The sequence below is a fragment of the Triplophysa rosa genome, linkage group LG21 (assembly GCF_024868665.1).
Source record: "Triplophysa rosa linkage group LG21, Trosa_1v2, whole genome shotgun sequence".
In the NCBI taxonomy this organism is placed as follows: Eukaryota; Metazoa; Chordata; class Actinopteri; order Cypriniformes; family Nemacheilidae; genus Triplophysa; species Triplophysa rosa.
In genome coordinates, this window is record NC_079910.1 from 9,724,697 (window position 1) to 9,742,899 (window position 18,203).

At 40.1% G+C, this 18,203-nt stretch overlaps 1 protein-coding gene across 11 annotated transcripts in view; it reads right to left on the reverse strand.

Annotated features, from left to right (window-relative positions):
- agrn (agrin) overlaps positions 1-18,203 on the reverse strand; it is a 212,269-nt gene that overhangs the window by 19,225 nt on the left and 174,841 nt on the right. For all 11 annotated transcript variants that reach the window (XM_057319904.1, XM_057319910.1, XM_057319903.1 and 8 more), the window contains 9 exons: positions 16,380-16,505; positions 11,854-11,981; positions 9,448-9,562; positions 8,517-8,636; positions 7,639-7,977; positions 6,182-6,374; positions 5,879-6,094; positions 5,183-5,412; positions 3,317-3,451 (listed from right to left, as the gene is read on the reverse strand). In XM_057319904.1, coding sequence (XP_057175887.1) covers positions 3,317-3,451; positions 5,183-5,412; positions 5,879-6,094; positions 6,182-6,374; positions 7,639-7,977; positions 8,517-8,636; positions 9,448-9,562; positions 11,854-11,981; positions 16,380-16,505 — 1,602 coding nt within the window. The remainder of the gene's footprint in view (positions 1-3,316; positions 3,452-5,182; positions 5,413-5,878; positions 6,095-6,181; positions 6,375-7,638; positions 7,978-8,516; positions 8,637-9,447; positions 9,563-11,853; positions 11,982-16,379; positions 16,506-18,203) is intronic.

The following is an 18,203-nucleotide window of genomic DNA, read 5'->3' on the forward strand; positions in this document are numbered from 1 at the left end:
AATAAATTAGGTGATGTGGCTATTTTTTCTTGTTCAAATATTTTCTCCTATCACAGTTGAATACTGCAGGGATGGTATACTGTAAACCATCTGATGGTTGACCTCCCCATAAAGAGTGTAAACAAACTGATGAAAAGATTTCGCAAATTATTTTGGTATTGCTACTGGTACAGAAATTACACAATGGAACTTTTAAAGCTAGCTACAATCTGTAACTTTTTTGTAAAAAGAAAACGAATCCGTTAATGAGCAAGCACATCAACAATCAGGGTTCCAAACTATCTCCTTAACACCAATTCACAACGTAATAAATATTAATAATTTATAGCTGTCAGGTACAATATCCCAGGAAATGTGAGTTATTTTTTAATAAATGTAAAGTAACCTGCAATTTTACATTTCAAACCGAAATAGCGATAGAAGAAAAAGTTATAGATTGCAGCTTTTAATCAGACACATTAAACCAATAAATCAAAATATGACAATTACTGTACATAATATTACATAATATCCACTTTTACAAATTTAGTTGTGCTATTTGTTTTTAATTTTATTATTATTATTATTATTAATAATACATTTTATTAATAATAATAATTTTCCAATTTCTAAAAAAAAACTTTTCTGCTGTGGTTCCAACAAAATAGGGCATATGTACGCAAATAAGGTATGAGAAGCTGAATAAATCACACAGAGTGACTGCAACCCCTTCAGCTGTGATTTATTTACCAATAAAGCACAGCTACTGACCAATCAGAATCAAGGACTGGAAAAAAATGTATTAAAATACACCTTAAAGTCAGTTGTATTAAGCCTTGACATCACAGTTGTGAACAGATAGCATTGTATGAATTTCCTTCTGTCCACCACATGTTCTGTGTTTTATCTCCTGCCCTACTCCAGCAGGGACCGCTTACCTGTTACCACGACTGATTGTGTCATTTCAGATTAGCGAAACAGTGCTGGACAGTCTCTTATCTGGGAGAGAGCCACTCTCCCTGGACACTTTCCCTGAATGACTCGCCATTAATCATGATGTGCAGCTGACTGATAGAATTACTCATCTCATTGATTTAAGCGATAAGAAAAAACACGCCGTCTGATGGATGCTCTCAACTCATTGATTCTGGTTCACCTCAATTTATTTTAATCACTTTCTTATGGAGACATTCTTAGTCGAAAAGGTGACTCTGTAGCCGCTCGGGTTTGACAGTTCTGGGTTGAACATGTGCATGTGTGTGTGTGTGTAAGAGAGAGTGTGTCTTCCAGAACCTTTAATTTGGTCTCCTCTTTTCTAATGCTGGTAGGCTGAAACATCTGTAGGAATTTTAATGAGGCGAGGGAGGGAAATGCTACAGAGCGAATGTGCTAATGAATGCTTCCAAATGGCAGCAGAACGGAGTATCTCTTGTCTGGTTAGGGTCCAGCTCCCCAAGGATGCTGCACTTCTGAAATATGCATAAAGAATCCCAACCTCAACCTACCATACGTTTGATCTTTTAATTCAGGGTGGAAACCCAGACAGAAGCTCAAACGCTAGTCAGCTCCCTGCTGCCTACATATACATCTGCCTTATTTTCTTTAGACGGCTGTGAAACTGTCAAATTGTGGAAATACTGGTAATTCGTCTCGCCTCGTCCACCATCTTTGAATTTATATTAAACATGCTGCAATGCATTCTGGGATTGCCTTCGCTGCAGTTGTGGAGCTACACAAGTTGATTAAGCACAAAGGTGGTGGGCTTGTTTTCCAGAGTAACACATACCGACAAAAAATGTATCGCTTGAGTCGCTTTTATGTGAAAAACGGGAAAATTTGCTCATTCAAAATGAATACAATCGATACCGCCTTATATTTTAGATAAAGAAGGCAGAATTATAAAAATTCATGCGTCTTGAGATCTATGATGCTGTAAATTGCTCCCTCCATAGGCGGCTCCAGGGCCGGGTTATCCAATGGGCATTATGGGCACAGGCCCAGGGGCCCATACGTGCTTGGGGCCCAAGAAAGGGGGAGAAAATGTTTTCGCTATATTCATTCTGCCGTGTGCCTCTCTGGCCGCACACACGCAAGTGCGCACACAAAACCGTGTTTCTAACGTACGCAAGTCTGTCTCTTGATTTAGTAACTTTTACAAGCCCTTTAGCAGCTTTTGTTCAGAAGCACAATGCGATAAATCAAGCGACTTTCCGATAAACTTTAGCTTTCAGTGGGAAAATGTCCCCCGCGAGCGCAAGGTCTCTCTTTCCCCGCGCAGGGATCGTCTCATTGAGCGGCAGGAAGAAGCAGCACATTCCACAGGTGACTCCTGAATAAAATGAGTACAAAACAGCATTTCCAACAACCTGTCACTGTTATCGACTGTTTGAATGTGTAAACATGAACCCATTTCGTCTGTAAATATGCACATGGTTACCATGACAGAGGCTGTGTGAAAGAATATAGCCAAAATCGCCACTTTTTATAGAAACTGAAAAGATGTAAATGAGAACGGCTTTGTTGTGAATATAAGATATAGGTTAAGTTAGAATACCCTCACGGTTGTCTTTAAAATCTTAAAAAGGTAAGAGTTTTTTTACATGTATCTGGTGTGTCTTCGCCAATAATTAATTTTATATTGATGTTGATCAGGTCTATCTGCCTTAATTTACCGATTTTTAGCCTAAGTTATTAGAAAATCCAGAGTGCTTTTACATACATTGCAAAATGTTTACTTACACAGACTCGTAACAGTATAACTAATATTCGTTAATGCCGTTTACCATTACACGCTTACATAAGAACGTGAGTCGCGAAGTGCTTGTTACACAAATAAAGTTGAACAAATGGACAAATTACTCTTATAGTATAATCATTGACAAAGTCTGCCCTTTTATTCTTAGAAAAATGAATATGTTTATGTATGTGGGGGGGGTCTACAAGACACTTGTGCCCAGGGGCCCCTGAATTCTTAATCCGGGCCTGGGCGGCTCACTAAATTTTAAAACAGGAGCAATAGTGTAAACAGGAAAATAACTTCATATCCCTTACTGTAAGCCAACAGTCATTATATTATCTGCTTAAGCTTATTTTACAGTATGGTACCCACAAGAGACACCACATGAGCTAACCAGAATCTCGCTTTTCCAATCGACCGTAACCTTCTCCTTTTTTTCTCCCCTCAATAATAATTCCACAGCAAATATCCAAGCCCGGCTCGATTTCGATAAAAATCAATGATAAAATTGCTTCTGAGCAGCAACAGTTCTTTTGGTCCTTAGGAGAGTCGACAAGCTGATTTACTATAGTTTTACTGTGATGCGCTGTGGTGCTGTACCTTTTTCACAATGCTTTCCTTCACGGCCCATTGGACATTCACATTTGTAGCCTCCTTCAGGAAGGACCTGGCACCGCGACGATGGGTGACATTTATTTGGGTCGCAGGGGTAGTGGGCATCAGCACAGGTTGGACCTGTTAAAAGAAATTGACATTCTTGCGAGTTAAACTGGTCTTTTACAGGCCGGGGACCTCTAGAAAAATGAGCACTGACATGATGTTACGTAATGTATTGAAGTTAGAGTTGGTATTTAAAGCCATACAGAAAGTACCATATTGAATGCATTTCTATAGGCTACTTATAATGACGATCACATTGCAAAGCCATTAAAATAAATATAAGATGTACAGTCACATTTTTACTTACAAATCAAATATTAAATATTTAGCTGAAGTTGCTTTAGTTTAAATAATACTTATTATCATATTTTTTCCCTTTTCACAAAACGTGACATCAAAAAATGACGGACCCCCATATTAACGGCACAGACGCCAATGTGTCAAGGACCCCCCTTGTGAAAGACCCCAAGAAACACAAGTCACTTCAGACTAAAAGTGCTTTTGGCTTCATCATAGCACTCGCATCTTCACATTGAGCATAGTAGGAGATCACGCCACGGGCGGCATCCACTGCATGCCTTAATGAAAGCACCCGCTGTGTTCTGAGATCTTCTAGGTGTCTCGCTCTTGCTTTCAAACTATAAGGCTGTTTTATCACTGAGACAGCGCGGCAACCCTCAAACTTACAATCCTGCACTTTAAACATTAAAGGTTATCCCACATATTTATCCCTCTAGCCAATTTCTTTATGTACACTTCAAAGGGTCTTCATTTTCCTACACACCTAATACCAATCGTACTGCGACGCTGTAATAAAGTGGAAGATATTGAACTGTATTATTATAAAGGTTGTTCAATAAAGGCTTGCGAGCAGAACAACAGTGCAATTTACTGCGGGCAATATTTCAAGTGTCTGGAGCAACACTGCAAAATGGGAAAAAAATCCACTTGGAAGTGAACAAAGAGAATATTGCTACTTTTACTCTGTGGCTGGTTTCTGCCGTTATTTCTATTAGAGAGCAAAGATGCTGGTAAAAGAACCTGTCAGAAACGGGTCATATGAAACCGCAAGTATCTGCTATGCTGAAAGAAACACCTACCAAAAAAGTCTACAGGAGAGGTATGCGATTCAATATACAGTATATCAAAATACACATCAAAATTCTATATATTGTGATACCCCAATATCAAAATAAGATCAGTTTGCCAAACACAAGGGACTGGATCTGCACGATTAGTTCAGATATTTCTTGTTTTATTCCTGTCCTGCTGTGGGATATGACTTAGATTTGCACGTAAATAAATAAATAAAAAAGATTTAAAACATGTCATTGCAATATTTTATTTGAAATATTGTGGGAAGAGGAGATGCAATATATCAATATATGACTGCATAAGCAAAGCCCTACTGATAATAAATATTTATTAGATTGCAATTTTTGGATTGAAAACTGAGACTTCCTGCTTGGCACATTCAGGCCAGGTATAGCTTTATTGTAATATTTTCCCTGTGTTTGTTCTTGCTGCCCTCATGTAGCCGGGTAAACATTCATCGGTCCTACCAATCTGCCCTGCATGATCTCTCATCAGTATAGTCACGTCCAGATAAACAGAACTAGAAAAGCCAGTCACTTCTATAACATTTAACATTTAAAGGAGGGAGTTGCATGGCCATAAAAACACTGGCATAACCATCATTATTTTTGCAGTTCTTTCAGGTGCTACTAGTGGTGCAAAAATGACAAAGTTCAACTTTAATGTTGAACAATAAAGTCATAAAATCAAAACTATAAAGGATGCACCTACCGGAGAATCCACTGACACATTTGCAGTGGAACATCTCAGCTTCTTTGACCTGACATAAGCCTCCGTTCTTGCAGAGGTTCGGCAAACATGGATTGTTGCCACACTCGCCCACCCCTGAGCCATACAGAACGTAGTCTTTGTTCTCCTGAAGGTTATAGGGATCGTTGTTGACGTCCAGCATGCGCACGCATCCCACTAGGCCTGCGGTGACTGACGTCCTTTCCTTTACACTGCAAGAACACACAAATCTGTTTGTCAGTACTTTTTACTAAACTTACAATGCCATGAACACAAAGTATCTTCGTTAGCCCGTTTCCTGGTTATAGGGAGACCAGCTAGACCAGACCAGACCAGCAAACCAGCTTTGAGTGCTTTACAGTAAGATGCCTTTTTCAGTGGCATTCTAAAAACACAAAGCCCTTCTTCTTGATTGAGATAATAAACCGTTTTCTTGACTGAGCACAGTTAGACAAACATTAAATTGAATCCACGAGAGCTCGAGAGGTGTTTCACAACATCTCTGATTGACGCTAATTTGATTTGGCTATTTTAGCTCAATCATATTAAGTCACATTAGTTTCTCTGGCAGCTTTCTGCCTCCATGCACAGAAGATCTCCAGCAGCGAAGGGGTCAAGTTACTACTCTCCATATTGTTGATATTGGCTTGAGTGTTGTTGATGTGTGAAGAGTCTTACTCTGATATCATATCTTCAGGCACTCCTCCAATGAAAAGGTCCGTGTCCAGGTTGAGTCCGTCTGTCCCCGGGGGACTCTGTCCTTCGACACTCGGCTCATTATCCACACTGAGCATGGCATTTCGTCTGTTGCGGACCACCACTAGTTGATGCCAGCGACCAGGTTTTACAAGGACTTTGCTGACAACTGAAGCTGTCCCAGAACCTGTGTTAAACCTGTATGCATGAAAGAGAAAAAGGTGACAAGAGTTATCAACGTTTTTATCAAGAAATTATGTTTTCTTTTAAAAAACGCATACGTACCTCAGCTCCACCTTTCCGTCAACCAGTGCCAGAGACAGGAAGTCCTTTTTGCCATTCTGCCCATTGTAGAGCAAAATTCCTGTCATCTCTGATGCCCTGAACTCCATGGCAATACGGACAGTATGGTATGCCTTCATGGTTTGGAACGCCAGGTAAGACTTGCCACCAAAGGATGGTGTGAAATACTTTATAACTGAGTATGACAGAGAGATAGAAAACAAAAACAGATTATCGGAGAGTCTGCTCTCTACCAATAGAAAACTAAATTCGACTCAAGCGTGTCACTGATGAGATTGCTAGTATCACACTTTTCTGTTCATGCAGTGCTTGTTAAAAGCCCCAGGGTTAAAAAATATAGAGTGTTAAAACAACGAACACTTCTTTAAGAAATTGTATATTCTCCCAGGGCTCTTCCTGGCTGACATTTCCATTCCAGACAGAGAATCCGTACGCTCAGTCATCTCTCTCTTTCTCTCTTCTTGGCTGTCTCTCACCCTTTCCTCTGGAGAATGGCAGTCTGATGAAGCCTTCTCTCTTCATCACTCTTTAATGGGCCGATTGATCAGAGGAAGTGTTGGGGGACGCTTACAAGCCTTTAATTAGTGGCTTCTTTCACCTCACAGTGGTTTGATACCAGCTAAAGTTCATGGATGTAATTAGTGTCAATTATAACCTGACACAGCTGCAAAAGGTGGTTTCATATCCCAATACCACCGGCAGAGAGAATGAAGTGAGCTCAAATTTCCTCAGTGCCACAGCAGGACTGCAATTTGGTATGGAAAGTCTGTCAAGTCTAATTTGAATCATTTTTTGAATTTCGAATTCGGATAAACTCCCAAATAATGAAAATTCAATGATTCTCGTTAAGAAAGTGTAATACATGTTATAACATAATTGAATATTTGAAGTATGCTTCTGTTGTGACGGCAAGATTTGGGGGTGAGCTTAAATAAAGAATGTCCAGGTCATGCTTCACAACAAAATCAAAAGAAAAACAATATTTTGCATAAAGAAAAAGATTGTAAAAAATATAGAATGGATGGAAAATACTTTATAATTTACCATATATTTACTGTGCTATAGTAACATAGCATAGTATTTTGTGCCATTATATTTTTCATAATAAATAAATCAATTCCCTTAAATTGTCATTATAGTAATGCTCATTCTTGTTGCTGCAATGCATAAAAAGGCTATAATATTACTTGCAAAGTGTTAAAACTTTGCATTATGGGAATGTTTTCACAGCAATTATACCCTAAAAATGACACGAAAGACTCCAAAGTAAACAGAACTACTTGTCACAAAAAATAGTGTTAACAAAAAATGTGTTGGTCTTCAAAGGCTTTATTGTCTTATTCACTTTTTTTCTTTCTTAAAAATATGAATAAAAACCTCATTCAGTCAGCTGTCTCTTTAATCTACAGACATATTTATGTTTGTGTAGTTCTCCTCACCGTTCTCACAAACAGTTCCTCCTCTGCCAGCAGGACAGATGCAGGTGAAGTCATTGCCCTCCTCCTGGCAGGTTCCACCGTGACGGCAGGGCTGAGAGTCACAGGGTCTGGTGGCGTGTACCACTGGCCTGGTCCTCATAGAGAATGTTGAGGTGGGGGCATGAGAAGGAGTAATGGTGGCCGGTGCAGCTGTGGTGGTCCTGCGGGTGAAGAAGTGTCGTCTGGTGGTGGGCCGGAGCGTGATGAAGGCAGAAGTGGGGGGCAGCGTGGTGGCGGCTGGAGTTGTGACAGATGCAACAGTGGTTGTTGTGGTGGTGAAGAATGGAACGACTGAAAGACCTAGTGTAGAGAAAGGGACACAGATTGTTCAATGGGTTGGACCAGTCATCTTTGAAAACGCATCCCTTTAAAAAAAATCCAAATTACCCTGGAAAACATAGGTTGTAGGGATTAAATGGGACCGAAATGTAAACCGATTAGAAATATTTTTTTCACAGACTCATTTTCATTTGCAAAAAATGGTAGTTAAAGGAGTTGTTCACTTTAAAATAAACCCCCATTGACTTTCCATAGTAGGAAATAAAAATGACTATGGAGAGTCAATGGGGGCTTATTTTGAAGTGAACAACGTCTTTAAAAGACATTTTTGTAATCACTCTCTACTTCTGTAATAGTTCATTCCGAATGCGCATGGCTGACTTTTATATATTAAGCAGAAATATATAAGACCATGGCTGTCATTGGTCTCCATCCACTTTCATTGTATGTAAATAAATCATTTTTGAGTGAAATGACATCATTAAAATGACATCATCAAAAGCAAACTCAACAAACAAAAGCAAGAAAACAGACAAAAAAAGCTATTCAGAGTTGCATACCATAGTTGGTGATGCGAATGTTCTCTTCCTCTGGTTTCTTCACGACGATCCCAGTGTCTTTAGACACCTTGAGCTGTTTTAGAAGAGCGCCCTCAATATCTTCCACACTGAATCTTGTGTCTGAAACAAGAAAACACAATATTAAAAAGAGGCGAGACAAGTGAAAACACAACATACCAGCTCATGAAGCAAGCCCTAACCACCCCCCAGCCTCCTCCCGCTTGACATAACATATTGCAAATATATACAGAAAAGCCAGTTTTTAATAGGCCCCTGGGAGAAGCTGTTCTTGAACCGCCGTGCATTTCAGGGACGCTGGGATGAAACACTCTAATAACACATCCACAGATGGCCCTGTTACTGGCCACCGCAGACTGCGTTTATGACAGCCGCTTGTGCTAGAATTGTGCTCTTGTGTTACTGAAGAGGACCAATAAAAAGAGAACAGCAAAGGAGATTTTTATCAGCTGCTGAGATGCCTGGAGGGTCTTAAAAGCACAAGGAGAGATGGAGGCTGAAATAAAGCAGCTTTCTCAAAAACCCTGGCCGATAAATTACCTCACTAAAGAGGCCGTGCACTCTGACCGCTCCTGCAGCCTACACAAAACACCACAGCTGTATCTTGAGGGTTTCTTTTACACAACTAAACCGCCTCATTCTGTCGAATTTTCAAACGTACTACAAGGAAGTTTTACACGCTTTATGTTTCCTGCCACGGGCGTGTTTCTAACGGAGCGAAGACTGAGGGAATTTTGATGCGAGTCGGACTTTGTGTGCGAGAGCTTTGGAAATAAATTAGAGGCAGTTTGAAGTAAGAAATAAATAAGTAATAAGAGTACATTGCAAAGAAAGGCAGCATGCGTGACTAAGGAGGAAGGATAATTAAGAACTTTTTAAGTCTTTTGAAAACTTTTTTGAGGAGTTACTTTACCTGGACCAAAGTAGGCCTCTACGAAGGCTATTATGGAGTTGCTGGGGGCCAGATTCTTCACCCGGACACTCTGGAAATCTTTCTGCACGTCAGACTTACGGAACAGCTCGTTCAGCTGGGGAGAGAACGCGAATGTAAGAGCAACAATAGTAGAAAAAAGAGCCCCAAAGTCCCACAATGCAGCGCATGAAACTGGTAATAAGCTCGATATGGTGATCTAGTTCTTGTTAACACCAAATTCCTCCACAGGATGAGAAACTGTGTCACTGGGAAAAAAACCACAGCTGAACCGCATTGGGTCCCTGTGCACAAATTGACATTTAACTACAGCGCAGAAGTAATTACACGTACACGTTTGGAAGGCAGCATAAATGTCAGCTTACCGCGAAGCCTGTTTAGAATCCGTTCAGCTTCCATACAGTATTTGGAGGAGCCTTCTGTTGCCAATTTGGTGCAACGTGAGAGGCTAAAGCCACCAAAAAGTGAATATTTATAGATTGTTTTACAGAGCTCCAAGGCTTACAAATGTACTATTCATTCATCAATGCACCACATTGGTCAGGACTAGACCAAACCAAATAGTTTCTCATTAGATAACAAACAAAATACAAACAACTCCATAGTTCAAGTGCCTTCCAATTGCCACTAGCAATAAAAATCTTTCGGTATCAAGAACACTTAAGTCAAAATAAATATGGTGGTTTGCAATAAAATGCAACCTAAAGTGGTGCCAGAATTCAGTTGACTTTATATATGTGACATTCAAGGGCAGAATAATCTGAAATTGACGACAACACAATATTAAACCAGCGTGCAGTAAAACGGTTAGTGCAAATAGTGCCACATCCGTCTCTGTGAAACATCAAAAAGACAATTAAAATGAAATGAGATTTAGTTGATCCACAATTTACTGATACTGTAGTAATTCTACATTTACAGCAAATTTCATTATCAGCAACTAAACAGCTGTGTTGCTATAAATTGTCAAAAACGTTTTTAACTTTAGTGCTTTTCTTTTGAGTATTTTGCAGTTTCTGATAAAGCATAGTGTCTGAATTTAATAAACTATACTAAAACTAAATATTACTAAAACTAGCCTGCACTACCATCAGTTAGAACATCTCAGTGTGGAGCCTTTCAAGGACCCCATTTACATCATCCTGTGGCTCCCTTCTCCACTCAAGAGAAAAAATAATGCATACATTATGGCTTTAACCTCTGGGCTGACACCCCCATGAGCTTATTTCACATTTGGACCATGCTGGGAAGAAAAAGAGAGGAGTCGCATACTCCATAAACCTCAGCGGAGAGCCCCCCTGCCAAAAAGAAAACCAGGCTGCCGGCAGCCGGAAAGACACAGTGACCCAAAAACTGGCCCCCTATCGTCAGATGCTGCTTACAGACAGTCCAGCAGACAGGATTTAAAATGAAGTGAGGGAACAGACAGGGCGGAGATTCTGGATTGGACGTTCGCGGCTATCTCTCGTCTCAGTTGAGCCCGAGGGCATCGCGCGAGGAGGAGAATCGGGATTAGAACGCGCTCAAGGCCAATGAAACCATTTCAACCGCTGGCTCTGTGCTGCCCGTGGCCTCGTTTGAGATCTGGACCTCACTGTGAGACGGCGAGGTATGGGGGATTAACTTTTGGTGTCAGGTGGAGCGCTCATACAGAGAGGCCGATTACATCCTCGCTTAGTGCCCGTCTGGAATCTCGGTCACAGCGCTGGCTAACATTAGAGTGATAAGTAGAACTCATTATCGTGCTGCACTTCATTTCAGACATGCCCAAAATGGGTTAACAAGCCGGGAATAAATTGTCAGCTCCTTCATTATGAGCCGGCAGGTACTTTGTAGTGTAAGATGAAGAATAAAAAAAACTGTAAAGGACCTATTTTTAGTATTTGGACAGCTGAGGGCTGGATAACAGGTTTCGGTTGATCACAAATCTCAAAGAGATGTCTGCATTTCTGGTGTGCTTGTCCAGAGAATGACAGATCATCAGATATTTTCAGTGTTTTATTTTTAGCACTCATTTTATGGAAATTGCACTCACAAACAATCAAGTTAAGAGAACAAGAAGAACTACAGATATTTCCATGACTTCTCCGTGACTTCATAAATTTATTTATATTCATGACTTTTCCAAGCATGGATGTCAAAAGTTTTCCATGACTTTGAACAGCTGCGTGCGGCAATCACACATATTTATTTTCTTTTATATTTTTTACCTTATAACTAAAACTGAAACTCAAAACTAAACTTAAAATAAAAACATGAACTCAATTTGAACCTCTCTAAAAATCCAAAAGCGCACAGAACTAGAGACCTGAGACCTGCAGAGATGAATACAAATTCACTGCTATTGGCCATGCAATGACTGCACGATTCCACTGCGACATTACTCACAGCGCTCTCGATGCTCCTGGCCGTCTCGCCAAACAGCTCTGACTTGGGGTCCTCCATCTCGGGTGTGTAGAAGACCTCCTGACCCTCTACCTTGTCCAGATGCAGGAAGCCACTGAAACGCATGGTTGCTGTGGGGGGGCAAGGCAGGGAAGCAAACATGGTTATATCAAAGACCTTTGAACCAAACACACACAGGGTCTCACACACTCTCAGATTCACACGCTTGTGGTTGGTGCAGTCTGTAAGTTAGAAGTGGGGTAAAAGAGGTTAGGTGTGGATTTGGCTGCAGTGGAGGTGGAAGTATAGGGAAGTATGTGAGAGTATGGATAAACAGGTGAAAAGGGGGGTATGGGCTGGAGTTTACCAGACCGAGACTCTTCCCAAAAGTTGGCATGGAGGGCTAAGTGAAGAAAGATCTGTTAGACATACACTTAACAGGACAAACACATACATCACAGATACAGTATTACAAGACACTTTTTGATCTGATCTGGTTGGAGGGACTCTAAATGAATTTAAGGACCATTGCGAGCATTTGTGGCATGTTCATTAAAACAAATCAGTTACAGTAATGCACAGTAATGCACTTGTGAGGGAAATAAACCGAGCCAGGATGGTTTAAAACCAGAAAATTAAAGCTTGTTTTTTTTAAAAGCACTTGCCTAAATTATTCAGTAAAATCTGTTTGTTCTGTGAGCTGTATAGTTTTCTAAACCATTCTTTTTGAAGTAAGACTACTTTTCTTGACGGATGAACCTCTGGGTATGAATTTGCTTCATGTAATCATACGTGTTACAGATTGTTACATCACATCGCTGTGGTTACTGGGTGTACCAGCTCATCACCATGACAACAGAGTTGAAAGATCGAATATAACTTTACACAGACAAGGCTAGTTAGCAATCCTCACATTACTCTTATGCTAACATGCATAATGTATTACAGTGTGTACTTATATAACTGAAGCTATTTTACATTTATACATTTGGCAGATCCAAAGTGACATTCAAGCTGCCAATTTTAGCAGTATGTGTGTTTTCTGGGAGTCAAACACATGACCTTTCAGTTGCAAACTCAAAGCTCTGCCAATTGACCTATCATTAAGCCCCTCCCCTCGAACGCAGATTAGCCAATGGCAGTTGTATATTAGTTGCACGCGGACCTGAACTCGAACAACTTTAGGTTTCAACGCCATTGAGAAACATTGTAAGATCCGAAGCTCTCAGCGGTTCTCATACTTTCACTAAGTTATAGTTTTCTTCTGCTCAAGCAGATCGTTAAAGGGGTCATATTACATGGCTAAAACAAATATTATTGTTTGTTTTAGATGTAATGCAACGTGTATACACGATTTAAGGTTAAAAAACGCTGTATTTTTCACATACCGTGCATGTTTGTATCTCCTCTTTGCCCCGTCTCTGGAAATGTAACGCCTCTTACCATATTTGGAACATCAGGTTCCAAAGCAATTGTACTGACAGGTACGCCCACCTTACTTGCGTATACATTTGGGCGGTCTTAGTCAAATCATACCACGAACTGACGTAGATTTGTGGGGGTGTGGTTACACGAGGCGTTTCAGTCCCCTTTAAAGTCATCTTGTGCTTCAGTATCGTATCTCTGGCTAAAACTGGTTAAGTGATCCATGCTAACGTAACAGTTACCAACCTAAATAGCTAACTGTTCTCACAGCATGTACATTGTAGGTCATAAACGAATGTTTACATTTCAGTGTCTCTCCATATTAAACTGGTTAAATGTACATTCATTTAACCTTACCCTGCGGTACAAGAACAGTTGATCCTAGATGTTGTCATCTGCGATCGTGACGACCGTAACATGAGGCTTCTCCCGCTTGCGTTGTGATCTGTAAACCTTCGCTTCCAAACTAAATTTGTTATCCACCATTTTTATTTTTAAATCGTTTATATATCCCTCCATGGCATATTTAAGTCCAACTTGAATTCTCCTCGATGACAGAGTGTGTCCAAAATGTACCAAAAACAACTTCGGACAAGGTTTTCACACTGACAGCTGCCACTGAAAGACATTAGGAACTCTGGTCGCCTGTCCCGAGTTAGCAATAGTAACTAAGGGGGCGGGGCTTACCGATAGGTCAATTGAGCCATAGGAACCAATACTTTTTTGCGCTAACACCATTGTGCAACATATTCTGTCAATCCATCTTAACTCTTGAGCTTAGTACTGAACCCAACCTAGAACATTCCCTTTTATCGCTGACCTTTCTCATTGACTTTAATAAGCGGGAAAAGTGAGGGAGAATCAAAGGCCCGGTTTAACGTGACAGAGAGAAATAAATAATGAACAAAAGAGAAACGCAACTGTAGGAAGGCGGGGAGCGGGCGTGATGCTGGGTTCTGTGCACCGTGTAATCAACCGAACAAATTGCCCAAATCAATCATGCCGGCCGGGCTCCAGCTTGGCTGGGACGGGGATAAGCACTTGTATGATTATCATGAAAGATAGCCGTAATTGTCTTCTAATCCCGAGAACGGGTGAGTGACAGAAGCTGGTTAAAACTGTGTGATAAGGGTCTTTTCGCCCAGACGCACATCACGTCCTATCTGATGGGATTTTCAAAAAGGAGCAAATGGGTGAGATTTGAATGCGAAGAGAGATGGTGGAAATCAGAAACATCTGAGGACAGGAATTTCCCACGGAGAGCAAAGACACGAGGGGAAATCAGGCTTTAGATGTGATTTTCGAATTAAAGTCCTAAATTCTTCGCCACGATGCTGCCATGGTCCATCATTTCTAGCATGTACTCATTCAAATCGTCCTTATCTATGGTTACAAAGCGTCCAGATGGTTTCCTTCAGTACAATGAGGTACATCATTTTACTTTTCGTTTTAATTTATGCTGTTTATGTAAATTCACACTTAACTAACATTTCAACTTTTCATCGAGACAACTGCAGAGTTCAACTTACAACTATAAAATTGTGCATGCCCTCTGACTAGATGTTTTTAAATCCATTAAACCCTCTCTCTTACCCCTCTTCGGAAGCTTCAATCACTTCAAGACAACCTGTTTTTACGACCGACTTAAACAGGTTTCCATTAGGAAAGCATCATTCGATTGATAACATCAGGAAACAAACCTCTATAACACAGCAGTCAGGCAGGAGGGGGTAAACTGCACCTCTGGCTGTTTTCAGACGGATGAGGTAAGTTATCCTTCAGTTAGTGCATGACTAGCGTGGAGAGAGCTTAAGATGCCAGCGAAGACTGAATGCACTGGACATAAGCGCCCTCGCCCCCGGCCGCCATGACACATCACCAATAAACGATAGGGAGTTACGAGACCCGGCTGATGGATATGAGACTCGACCACTTGACCTAGTGTTCCCTTACACAAAACATCTGCCTGCCCCTCAATGCTTGTCGTGTATTGATTGGTCTCCATTGTGTGTCATTTCTGCTCTTATAAAACAGATGGGGCCAATGTGAGGAAAGAGAGTTTATGTGTGTGGACACATCTGGTGTTATGCCAGTGAGAACACGTTTGCTAGAAATGGTTTATCTTAACTGCTAAGAGCAAAATCTTCCTTTCATTCATGAGTTGAATTTGAAGTGATTGGCCAAAACTCACAAGAATGTATTGAACTGCACTTAAACCAATTCAACTTAGCGACATTCTTTTTTCAGTTACTTTAGGTAAAATTAAAGCTGCAAACCTCCTCAATATTGCCATCTCTGTTTGAAAGATGAAATTGCAGGATACTTTATGTTTTTCTTGTTAAAATCAAATGAAGTCAAAGTGACAATTTCAGTGAAATTGCACTAAAACCATAACGTATAAATCATTATAATAAGCTTACAGCTGTAAGTAGTTTTCATCAGTGATCTTTTACTTGCTAAATAACAGCTTTATGTTTATTTTTAACCAAACCAAGTTACAGATTTCAGCTTTAAAGTACGCTATCAACAGTTATAAATTAAGACCTAAACAACACTGGTACAGAAGCACTTCCTGTTTTACTTGTTTAACACAAACGTTACAACAGCACATTTAGAACTGAATCAAATTATCTTTAGGATTCAAATATCTATGTGAAATAAACAAAAAAATGAAACTGGAAGTGCTTTTGGACCACTGTTGTTTACCTCTTGCAAAAGGATCAATATGAATTTCATTGGCCACCTCGACTGAAATCCAGAAACTGAACTGAAACTAAGTTTTCATTTTAATTCTGAATTCAATTCAATTCGACACAGAACCTGCTCCCCTGCCTCGGCAGAACAGACAAGAACCTGGCACACTAAATCAACATCCACACGGCTGCTCTGAGATAATAAGAGCTTATAGACTATAGTTTCCCCAATCATTACTGTCTCTGTCCTCCTCACCACCCTCTAAATCTTTCAGGATAAAGAGAATACCGCTGCTGGCGGCTTAGTCATACAGCCGGTCTTACAGTATGGTGAAGAAACAAACTCATGCTGTGCTTTACTGTCTAAAATACAACCCGAGAGAGACATGATAATGTTTGCAGGTAACTTACATGGGCAGTTAGTGCCCTCTGAGTTAATGGCGGCTGTTTTCCCATCAGGACAGCAGCCAAAAGCAGTGTTGTCACAGGAAGACCTTTCCTCGGCTGTGGGAAGAGTAGTTGTTGCTACTGTTGTACCTGGAGAGAGAGACGGAGATCATTTTTATATAGTCTCAAATGTCACACCGCTTCACCAAAATCTGTTTAACAGCAGCCAACCTGTCTGTAAATATTTCTAGGATTTTCAAGGCACCTGTAGGTCAAAACTAGTTCGAATTGATATCTCTGTACCCGCAAAAAAACAATTAACATGTCATGTTGCGTCGAATACGGGAAGAAAATTATGGTGTAAATAATTACAGAGGAAGACGGCTGTATGGTTGCCTATTTGATTTGCAGTAAACAATCCACGAGTAGCTGTGAAATTACTTTTATCTCTTACTTGATGCGTCCCTACTTTTTAAGACTTGTTTACGCAGACGCTAACAATAGCTTGTTAAAAATCTCTCGGCTACGGATGCAGCCATACACCTGCAAGTATATATTGAAGATTACAACTATCTCCCGCTTGCCAAACAAGCCATAAAGCCGTCAGATGTTCAAGGGCACTGTGGGTATGATAGAGGCAGTGCGTGAACAAGATAGTGAGCGGTGGAAAATGACTTTTGGAGGATAGCTGGAAAACATCGCTGGGTAGCTTTGCTGCAGCTCCGTACAAATTTATGTGCACGTCGACCGCCACGCTTCTTCAGAATAGCAGGCTACTGGTTCACTGGGAGGCAGAAAGTCATCAAAAAGTCCCAAGAGACACCTACTATTGCGATTTCAGACAAGTTTCATGTGTCCTGCATCGAAGAGCGTTTTGTTCCAACAGTGACAAGAGAATAAATAACATAAACAACATATTCAAGACCTGCTGTATTTTATTTTATTTGCTCAGGGAGTTAAACTGTGTGTTTGCAGAGTTAGCATTAGCTGAGTCTGTCTGCTTAGTGTATCGTTGTGGTGAAAGACACAAAAAACAACAAGGACATGGAAATGTATGCTTTTGCCATGAGACTATAATTTCATAAATTGGCGATATTTATTAATCGTTAAATAAAATTGAAGTTGTGTGGCTTTTAGCTCATGTGCGTTAGCTTTAAGCCCAACTGTATGGTGGCGTATTGCCGCCATTTTTTAGGAAATGGAAAAATGTTTAATCATTTTTTATATAAAGTTTAATAATTAAACAGTATTAAAGTTAACAAAATGTTTTTAATGCGTTCCATTGGTTAAAAATTGTTTTTTAAACCTACAGACAGATGTGTGACCATTAGTAATGGTTTAGGAAAAATGTAAAACACAAACTATGGACATATTCGGGCTCCACCCAACAGCAACAATGTACCAGATATATGTTTTATATATGGGTACCAAAATGATTGACGACTCATATTTTTGTTCAATAAAATTATCTAGAAATAGAATCTCACCTCCTTCTAATTTAAGAATACAGTAGTAGCTGCATTTTAAATGTTTTCATCCAAAGTAAAAACTAAAATATATATCAAGTTAAAACTAGAAAAAGCCCATCCCAACTTTGTTTTAATAGAAAATTGGTCGACAAAGGAAAGAAAGCTGTGTCCTTAAAAACATTTCTCAGGATGTTTGAATATTCACTCTATGTTCTTAATTTCAGTTCAGTCTGTGCAAAATTAGCTCCAGTGAGAAAAAGCAAGAGCTCTTGTATTGTCTCCAAGATAAAAGACATCCAGAGGAGTCTTACTCATAAGGTTAGGCCACATTGAAAACTGAAGGTAGTCATTTTGGTGAATTATTTGAGTGATTCCAAAT